This window comes from Mytilus edulis, chromosome 12 (assembly GCF_963676685.1).
Source record: "Mytilus edulis chromosome 12, xbMytEdul2.2, whole genome shotgun sequence".
Classification (NCBI taxonomy): Eukaryota; Metazoa; Mollusca; class Bivalvia; order Mytilida; family Mytilidae; genus Mytilus; species Mytilus edulis.
In genome coordinates, this window is record NC_092355.1 from 63297280 (window position 1) to 63308482 (window position 11203).

Below are 11203 nucleotides of genomic sequence, written 5' to 3' on the forward strand. Positions count from 1 at the left end.
CTGATATACGGTATTACAAAATGTCAATTAAAACCAAACTAACTAATAAAGTAACAAACAGAGCTAACAATGTTATAACATTCACTCTGAAAATATAGACATTGGTTTAGCTGTAGTTACATATACAAAATGGCTATCAACAAGTATCCTCAAAGACAATTAAAAAAATTAAAAATATCAAAAAACCATGAATAATTTAAAGAAATATCAAAAGCAAAATGTTAAAATTTAACTCTATATTTCAGAGTACAAATATCATACCAAAAAAATATTTTCTCCGCACAAACCCTTAACATACCCCTTAAAACACATCAGTAATTTTAAAAAGTATCAAAAACCATAAATATTTTGGATGAAATATAAAAAAACAAATGTTAATTTTAACTCTATATTTCAGAATACAAATAATATACAAATTATTTATTATTTCTGCACTTAAAGATGTCTGAGATAAAGAAAAAAAAATAACAGAAAAAATAAATAATATTGAAAATTCTCAATCAGAAACTTTTTCCATATGAATACTTTAACAAAATTAAATAACAACAAATGTAACTCATAACAAAGCTGGCAAGAAAGGACTTAACACAAAACAATTATGCATAAATATAAGTTGGATCAGAATAGCTGTTTCTTCCATTATCTTAAAAATAAACACCAATTGGGTTTGTAAATAAAAGTAACAGAGTATACCTCTAGATCTGTTCAAAATTGAAAACAAATCTGGGTTACAAAAAAAAACATGTAAGATTGGGTATTTACGAAACTAGTTTAACAGTCCCTGCTATACTGGGAAGCAACTAATTTTCTTTTAGCAATTTTAATATTTATTTCCATTTGAATGCTTTTACACTTGTAATTTTTGGGGCCCTTTAAGAGCTTACTGTTAGGTATGAGCTAATGCTCTGTGCTGAAGACCATACTTTGACCTATAATGGTTTACTTATATAAATTAAGACTTGGATGGAGAGTTGTCTCACTGGCACTTATACCACTTATACCACATCTTTTTAAATCTATATATAGCTCAATAATGTTAACCAGTCACATCAAGCATTACTCTTTCACCATGTATCTATTCCCTGCATACTTGTTTTATTTGTTTTTCTCTCATCTATGGCTATTGTGGTATAAGTAGTCCATCTACAGAGATAGCCAGTCGGCACTGAGGTTACGAGTTTCAAACCTTGCTCACAGCTGTATGTTTGACTCAGATCTTATTAGACTCTAGTCTGTCAACACTGAGAGTGGGTCTCATTGGAGTCTAAGCGTGATGCAGGATTGCCGAATTATTGGTAAGCGTGACATGTGAAAGTCAAATTATTGTGCTGTGAAAAACGGGAAATGAAGTCTAGCAGGACACAGGAAATTGCAAAAATATGAGAATTGCTTACGTACATAGTGTAAGTGGGACACAGGAATTTGACAAAACAGTAAGCGGGAGCTGGGATCAGAACCCCCCAAGGAGACCCCCTGAGATTGTGAGTTCAAACCATGCTCATAGCTGTATATTTGACTAAGATTGCTAGTTTTCCTGCTCAATGTTGTGGTTCTATAAGGGTTCAACAACTCTCTTTATCTTTAAAAACTAGTTGTCATGATATAGCCAAGAAAGGCTGTTAAACACCATAAATAAATCAATGTGACCCTGCACCCCCTGCTATTGTAATATTCATATAAATCTGTAAAAGTGAACACAAAGGCAAAACACGAATGATAACTATCCTGCACACATATAAAAATCTATCAAATATATTGGAAGATATAATAGCACTCATCAACAGGAAGCTATGAATTATGGGTAGTTTTGTTTCGCCGGGATTCCCTAACATCACAATAGTAGATTAATAACTGGATAATAATTTTGGATCCACAGCAGCCAGCTTCATTAAAAGAACCATTTATTGAGTATTTCAGTGAGTGTGTGGATTAATAATTGATCCACAGAAGCTGGTTTGGCTGACAAGATATCATCATTGAGTTAGCAGTGTGTGAATTAATAACTAGATAAGAACGTTGGATCCACAGAAGCAAGTTTGGCTGACAAGAAAGCATTCATTGAGTACAGCAGTGTGTGCAGTCCAGTACATTCTATTTTCTACAATATAAAGTGAAATCATTATTTTGAGTTTAACTTGATAAAGGTTAAGAAACATTGATAATGTAATTGTAGTGTAATTTCAAATAGGTAATTAAATTTGAATATCAATGTAACTGTGATGAAATTTAAAATAACATTTAGAAATCTATGTAATTGAAATATAAATTATTACTTTGGCATGTAATTGACCCCAGGTCTGATATGGTCATAATAACTGTAGTGTCTAATGCAACAGGGGAGGCAATTAGATATTAAACAGTCATAGAGCTGACATGTTAGTAACTGCTAGTAGTCCTTTGTGAGCTTATGTATCATTGTCATTTTGCTTAGTTTCTCTTGTTATCTATTCTGAAATCGCACTCAGAATTCATGGGTGCAGGATTTTCTCGCTGTGATGAAGACCAATTGGAAGCCTTTGGCTGTTATCTGCTCTTTGGATGGATTGTTGTCTCTTTGACATATTTCCAATTTACATTTTCTCAATTTTATACTCTTATCCTAATTTCTGTTGAACCAGGAGGATCACAATTAAAATGGAGTTTAAGTCGTGTCTTCCCATCATCTGATGAGCCCCGCAGCTGGGAAAATCTGTATGTCCATTGAAAGTTCTGTAAAACATAAAAACAAAAATAGCTGTATACCATATTTGTTTTTGTTTATTGATTTAATATACATCTGAGGGAGATATATTCCCTTATTTTTAAATAATTTAGATGATTTTTATAAACTTGTAAACAAAACTAGGGATCTGTCATCAATGCCAAATTCTGAAGGCAACACAAATTCTTCAAGATATGATATATTAAACACTTAATTCATTTAAAACTATAGAAATGTATATCTAGAATATATTTAAATGATTTTGTGTACACCTTACATCTCCTTTACAAATGTTTTTAGACTTTTTATTGGCAAAAAAACATGTTTTTGCAATTTGTTAGGCAACTATGACATGGCGCTAGATGCGATTTACACTGAAAACTTTATGGTCACTTTCAACTGAACTTTGAGTTCAAACATACAATGATGGTCAGAGTGACCATACTGTTAAACTATTGTAACATCAACCTAATTTAAAGTTATACAATTAGAACGCTATTATCTTTGAAAGAACTTAACATTGAGGTTTAATATATTCAAATTTGACCTTGGTGTTAAACAGTTTAAAACACTGAATGATCTTGTGACATTATAAAACTCTTGTAAATATTCAGCCTCTACAATAAAAAAAAGAGTACATGCTGAAATGTCTTGCCTGCTATACTGATCTTATCCGTTATTCGTATATTTTCCCTTTGATTTTACTGCCTAATATTTTAGAGTATCAACGTACTGGCTGTATCACTGAAAATATTAGGCAATACATTGTGTGACGTCATAATTACCGATAAACAGAATAATAGGTAGTTTCGTTTTTGATACTGACTATATCATGTGGAATATCTTAACTTGTCCTAACGGGCTTGTCTAGATATTCCACATGATATAGTCAGTATCAAAAACGAAACTACCTATTTATTCTATATATATGATTGATTTTGTGTTGAAAGTCTATAAGATAATATTTTACTACATGTACTGCTATACTGATCATATGATTGATTTTATGTTGAAAGTCTATAAGATAATGTTTTACTACATGTACTGCTAATACTGATCATATGATTGATTTTATGTTGAAAGTCTATAAGATAATGTTTTACTACATGTACTGCTATACTGATCATATGATTGATTTTATGTTGAAAGTCTATAAGATAATGTTTTACTACATGTACTGCTATACTGATCATATGATTGATTTTATGTTGAAAGTCTATAAGATAATGTTTTACTACATGTACTGCTATACTGATCATATGATTGATTTTATGTTGAAAGTCTATAAGATAATGTTTTACTACATGTACTGCTATACTGATCATATGATTGATTTTATGCTGAAAGTCTATAAGATAATGTTTTACTACATGTACTGCTATACTGATCATATGATTGATTTTGTGTTGAAAGTTTATAAGATAATGTTTTACTACATGTATCCCATAGACTTGTCATTTATATCAGTGATGATATATCTTTTTTATAACAGACGACATTTATTGGTGGCGCCCTTTTTCATTATTTTCTGAAATAAAGCTCCTGAGGATTCATTAATTTTTGTGGATACAAAATTTCGTGGATTGAGGAAAAGTTGTATTTTCGTGGATATTCAATTTCCTGATTTTATCAAAGTCTGCATACAGAAAATGTGTTTTTTTGTTTTTGTTGTTGAAATATTTTATTTACTTTTACCCACAAAATACACAAAAGTTGGTTTTCCATAAATAACAATGAATCCATACAATTTGAATCTACATACTTTAGTACTATTATCATACAGAGAAAATCCTGAATCCAGATCTAATGTCAGTCCACATAAATTCCCTCTCCATGTACAACCAAATGTCTTGTGCTGGAAAAGAGGAAACACCTTACATTTTATCATGGAAATATTCTAATAGGCTTTTTATAATTATAAACTATAAACTGTATGTTAGGTTAATACAATAAAAATACAATTAATGTTATACTTGCTTGTTTGTGTGTTTAATTGAATTTCAGCTATTATTGTAAATAGTTTTTATTAGTGAAGAAAGCTGGTGTTCTTAGAGATAATCCTGAGGATTCATTAATTTTTGTGGATACAAAATTTCGTGGATTGAGGAAAAGTTGTATTTTCGTGGATATTCAATTTCCTGATTTTATCAAAGTCTGCATACAGATAATACTTCATCAGACATACCTTTAATCTTGTTATACTGCTATGATTAGTTCTGTACCAAGCCAACCTAGGTCATTGTGTTTATGGTACTTCAGACATACCTTTAATCTTGTTATACTACTATGATAAGTTCTGTACCAAGCCAACCTAGGTCATTGTGTTTATGGTACTTCAGACATACCTTTAATCTTGTTATACTACTATGATAAGTTCTGTACCAAGCCAACCTAGGTCATTGTATTTATGGTACATCAGACATACCTTTAATCTTGTTATATTTCTATGATAAGTTCTGTACCAAGCCAACCTAGGTCATTGTATTTATGGTACTTCAGACATACCTTAAATCTTGTTATACTACTATGATAAGTTCTGTACCAAGCCAACCTAGGTCATTGTGTTTATGGTATTTCAGACATACCTTTAATCTTGTTATATTTCTATGATAAGTTCTGTACCAAGCCAACCTAGGTCATTGTGTTTATGGTACTTCAGACATACCTTTAATCTTGTTATATTTCTATGATAAGTTCTGTACCAAGCCAACCTAGGTCATTGTATTTATGGTACTTCAGACATACCTTTAATCTTGTTATACTGCTATGATTAGTTCTGTACCAAGCCTTTTCAAGATGTGGTAATTCTGCTCGACTTTCTGTACTAAGGTAAAGTTTCTCTCCAGTTCAAGCCAGTATGTTACAACAGTGTTGTCTATCATCTAATAATTCTTTATCCTAATAATGATTTGAGCAAAATAAGGGATTTTACATCTTTTACTTGTATATGCCTTTTTGCTTTATTCAAGAACATATGTTGAATAAAAAGTTAGCTTAAAAAAATACATTACATTGTAATATATATATATTGACTTGTACTTTCTAAATTTCAACTGAATTAAACAATAAACAGTTATTATGCAGGTAAATTCTTTACTGAATCAGTGTATAATTTATTGCTGGAAAAGAAAAAAATATTTAGGATATTTTTACACATAAATATTTAGGCATTTTGTTATACATTTGTAACATGTAGATTGTCAATTCGTATTAAGCAGAATCATAGGTGAAATCAAATTGCATTAGAAAAAATATTTTTTGCAAATACTATCATTTTTACAATTTTATAGCAACAAAAAAGTATAGAGTTGGATTTTGATCCAACCAACAATACCTTACAAATCTGCAGCATACATTCATAAACTTTGAACACTGTATCACATCTAACCCAGTCTCTCGTTTGCATCTGAAAGTTTTACAGTAATTATGTATAACTTTGGAAGTGAAAACTTAAAATTTACCACTTGGAACTCATAGTGTAATAACAAAGTTCTCAAATTCATTGAAATATAGAAAGTGCAGTATGTGAGGTTCTAAAAACACTGATAGGCTTATTTTTCTAAAAGTTTAAAGATTTATAAAGGCAAAATCTGTTTTATATCATCTTTTAGTAGTCTTAGCGACCTCCATAAGGCTAAATTTTACAGCATCAACAAATTTATTTTCTGAGACTTTTCTTTATCTGTCATTTTAATTTGAACACTCAAACAAATAATATTTTTTTCAGTCTCTTTTGGAACATAGTGGATAGTCTGCAAAACGATACTGTCTTTTTCCTATTAAAAATAACATTCTTTCTAATGAAGTTCTATCTTTAAACATAAAATAGTTAATGAAAATCTAGCAAGTCAAAGGATTTATTATACAAAAAAGGTAGTTTCGTTTAATTTTTTCACCAACATTACTGGATATTTTAGGTCTTTATCCTACTTCGAAACTTTCTTTTCTACACAGCTACTTTTGCATGGGCACACTATGTTTGCATCATTTGGGGATTGAAATGTTTTACGTTTCCGAGCAGCCTTTGATTACATTTGCGCACATTCATTTTACAGGTAATCTCAGTTAGTATAAATAAAAATTAAATTGAATTATAAATGACTATATTTTTCTTGTATTTCATAACGGAAATGAGTATAATTATTAATTTTAGAAATAGTTTGTCATTCAAATTATATATTAGATATAGGAACATGTGGTGTGAGTGCCAATGAGACAACCCTCCATCCAAATAACAATTTATAATAGTAATCCATTAAAGGTCAATGTACATCCTTCAACACGGAGCCTTGGCTCACACCGAACAACAAGCTATAAAAGGCCCCAAAATTACTAGTGTAAAACCATTCAAACGGGAAACCCAATGGTCTAATATTGTTCATATTGAATTCTAAAACAAGTATAAACTCTGTTTTATCTAAAGGTCAAGTTACAATAAATGGGCTATGTCACAGATTTTCTTAAAAATTTGCAAACACCTTTGCCTGTTGAATCGTATCTGAAAATCAAAAAAAATATGCAGCTTTTTCACTTTTTTCCCTAATAAATAAGTATTATTACCTGTATTTTACCTGAGTTTACCTGTAAAAAAATGCGCGCAAATGTAATCAAAAGCTGCGCGCAAACGTAATGATTTTTGCGCGCAAATGTAATGGTTATGCGTGCAAACGTAATGCACCGTTTTGCATAGGTACTATTTCTGTACTTGAAATCTGTAGTACTGGAAATTTACTTTTAATATTTAGTACTATTTCTTTACTTTAGAATTATTGTAATATTAAGGTACATGTATTTTCCAGTATTTGATTTGTACTTAAAATATTGGTACAAAAATAATACCAACAATCATCACAGTATTCCATGTTTGAACATCATAACTATTGGAGATTTGAAAAAGACAAACTTTAAAAATGCTGAAAATGATACCTTGCTACCAAAAATCTGTAGTACTTAAATTTGAAGTACAAATCAAGTATTGTAAAATACAGGTACCTAAATATTACAATAATTTTTCAGTAACAAAATAGTACTGAATATTAAAAGTAGATTTCCAGTACTTCAGTTTTTTTGTACAGAAATAGTACCTATGCAAAAGTAGCTGTGTACCCCTTTGTGTATATATGAATTTCAAATCTTCTGCCACTTACTGGTGGATAGTCAAAGAGATAAATATCCGGTCCTTTTAAAGCTACAAATTTTGGTTTCCATGCTGGTCTGTGTAATGATGGGGAAACTCGCTCATGCATCCAATTCATCATCAGTATCTATTAATAGAAAACACAATTATACAGTCACAAAACTAATTTTTCAATTTTTGTTTTCAATGATGTTGGAAAAATCTTTCCTTATTGGGTGTTAATGATTACGATTAGGGAATCTGTACACAATGTTCCATAATAGTCTTAAGGTGGTACCCAACACCTTCACTAAAATTAATTTGGCTTGCTTAATATTCATAAAATTTTGACAAAGTATTTAATTTGACTCTTTGACAAAAATGTAAAAATTTCAAAAATTTGAACCAACCATTTTATCAGAAAAATTACACTGGTTATATAGCAGTTTGACAAACACCAATATTGATCATTGAGAAGCTTAATATTTCCTTAACAACACAACGTAATTAAAACGTATAGCTGATTTTTAGAGAGCTATCTCCCTGTAGTGTTAGGTTCAACCTTAAGAAAAAAATAATCTTCACTGTAAATTCAAAAGGGGAAAGTCTGTAAACCTTGACAAAACCACTTGCTAGACTAATAATAAGTGACTATGTCTGAATAAATTGAAAACAACTGTTATATTACAGGCTTTGTGGAGAAAATGGTCTGGTTTTATAGCTAACTAGACCTGCCACTTGTATAACCATGTAAAAGTCAGAAAGTAAATTATGCAAAAGAATAGGTGGCAAGCACCACACTATTTTTTTTATATTTTGTTCCAACATGCCTGTATTTAAATAATGGCTGGACAGAACACAGTTATTAGATTTTTAAATATACTAATTTTTAACAATCAAAAATAGGAACTGAATCCAAGGCATTTGTGTGGCAGATGTTTTGAATTTAATTATTGGTTTATATAAACATATGAAGATGTGGTATGAGACACTCTCCAGTAGAGACCAAATGACCAAGATGTAAACAAATGCAGTTCACTGCATGCTCTTTAAAAAGTGGCAAATCCCATACTTTATAACAAGCTTTAAAAGGCCTAGAAAAGACAAATGTAAAACGATTCACACAAGAAAACAAACATCCTGATATATATATATATATAACATCTTCATGCCTTATATATCATGTACTGTAGTACGCCGCTAGATTAAAACTGACGAGGAAAGGTAACACATGGCCAGCGAAAGCTCTTTTTTTGAGAGCCCAGGTGGTCGTGTGGTCTAGCGGGACGGCTGTAGTGCAGGCGATTTGGTGTCACGATATCACAGTAGTATGGGTTCGAATCCCGGGGAGGGAAGAACCAAAAATTTGCGAAAGCAAATTTACAGATCTAACATTGTTGGGTTGATGTTTAGACGAGTTGTATATATATATATATATATATATATATATATATATATATATATATATATATATATACAAAATGGTAAATGAAAACAATTGGAATTAACAGCAGCAAATGAGAACCACTGAATAAAAAGCTCCTGACTTGTGACAGGCACTTAATGAATGTTGAAGGGTTAAACATGTTTTCTGGCACCTAAAAGTTTCTACCAACCTGTTCTTCTGGTATCAACAGTCTATTACTCATTCTTATCTGCAATTAAAATAACAAAGTTTTTATCAAATCGTTACATTTCTCAGTTCAGAATTTGGAATCAAATATACTTTCAGTTCTTATATAACAAAAATCTTTTTTCTGGCATTTTAGCTATTGACAGCCTTAGCCCTCTTTACTCTGTGTCAATGATGTAGTGCATTTACAAAGATAACAAAATAAAAAAACTGATTAGAAGCAAAAGAAAGCAAAATCAAAGAAATATATACACAATTCCTGATCTAGGTTATAGCACTTACAATTTTTGAAATGAGAAATGAAATATTACTGGATATTGCTCTGAACCCATTCAGCCAATGAATGACTGTCATCACAGTGAATGACACCTGTCGAGGAACCATCTACACCAATCACTTCAAAGGCATTAGTTCTGAAAAGTAAGAAAGGAATGTATATAGATCTATCCAATGAAGCATAGTTTCTATGCATATCAAACAAAAATTTAAAGAAGTATAGATCTCAAATAATTTTCTAAAAAACAAAGTTTTTTTAAATACACAAAGCTTTTCACAGAATGGCAGTAAGCCTAAGGTAAAGATCGTAGATAAATAAGCTGTCAATTGAAGCCATATAATTATACAAGTTCTTTAGTTTACAGGTAAAAATTGCCTTCATCAGTTACACAAAAACATAATGTATGTTGCCATTGATGAGAAATGAAATATTACTGGATATTGCTCTGATCCAATCAGCCAATGAATGAATGAATGACACCTGTTGAGGAACCATCTACACCAATCACTTCAAATGCATTAGTTCTGAAAAGTATGAAAGAAATGTATTTAAATCTATGCAATAAAGCATAGTTTCTATGCATATCAAACAAAAATTTAAACCAAACAATAAGTATGCACAATAATACTGGAATAAATTTTAAATCATTAAAATTGAAAAGCAGACAGTCCTCGTGGATCTCAACTTGGTGTTAATTTTTATGAAGATCAATTATATTTCTTTAAAATACCAAAGTTTCTCTTTTGAACCTATAAATTTGACTCACCTGACTACCATTGTCTTGATTGTTGTAACTTGGACTATCTGTAAAGAGGTATAATGGGATATATTAACACTAGAAATAGGTCACTATATAAAATGATTGATAATAGTATAGAATTAATCCTAAAGAACCTTTATCAATCAACTAGATACTAATTCTGAGATTATTTTCCTTTCCTCATCTTTGTCAATTCTAGTGTGTTTCTCAGCTGCATCAGGAAATTTTTTTTTGAGACAAGTGACTGTGGCTTAAAGCTCTCCAATTGTTTTGGTTCTTATACATCCTCTGCTTAAACGTTTAGCGTTCCTGTTGAAGGTAAATGCAAAAAAGCGCTTCAGACACATGAAATTAATAACTTGTTTTCATTTTTTTAAATGTTCCATGATCATTTTAAATTTAACTGAAAGTATATATAATATATACATATCCATAAGTATATGAATGGGGCTCATTATAGATTGCTATTCGGTGTGAGCCAATGCTCCGTGTTGAAGACCGTATTTTGACGAATAATGTTTTACTCTTATAAATTGTGACTTAGATTGATAGTTGTCTGTTAGGCACTCATTCAGTATCTTCCTATATCTATATTATGTAACAAATATAATTAATGTTTGTATATGCATTTCTTTTATGTATACATCGATGTGTTTTAATTAGTGTCTCGTATCACTTTTTAGAGTGAATGATGTATAAACTGTTGTTAACCTTTT

The 11203-nt window shown here is 30.5% G+C and overlaps 1 protein-coding gene across 1 annotated transcript; it reads right to left on the minus strand.

Annotated features, from left to right (window-relative positions):
• Window positions 1–714: 714 nt before the first annotated feature.
• On the minus strand, window positions 715–10504 carry LOC139497751 (gamma-1-syntrophin-like). Its single transcript, XM_071285988.1, is given in 10 exon segments — window positions 715–2098; window positions 2593–2709; window positions 4464–4556; window positions 5447–5599; window positions 6036–6107; window positions 7849–7965; window positions 9434–9472; window positions 9733–9774; window positions 9776–9863; window positions 10494–10504. Coding segments are annotated over 10 exon segments (834 nt in total). The 3' UTR covers window positions 715–1996.
• Between the last annotated feature and the right edge of the window lie 699 nt (window positions 10505–11203).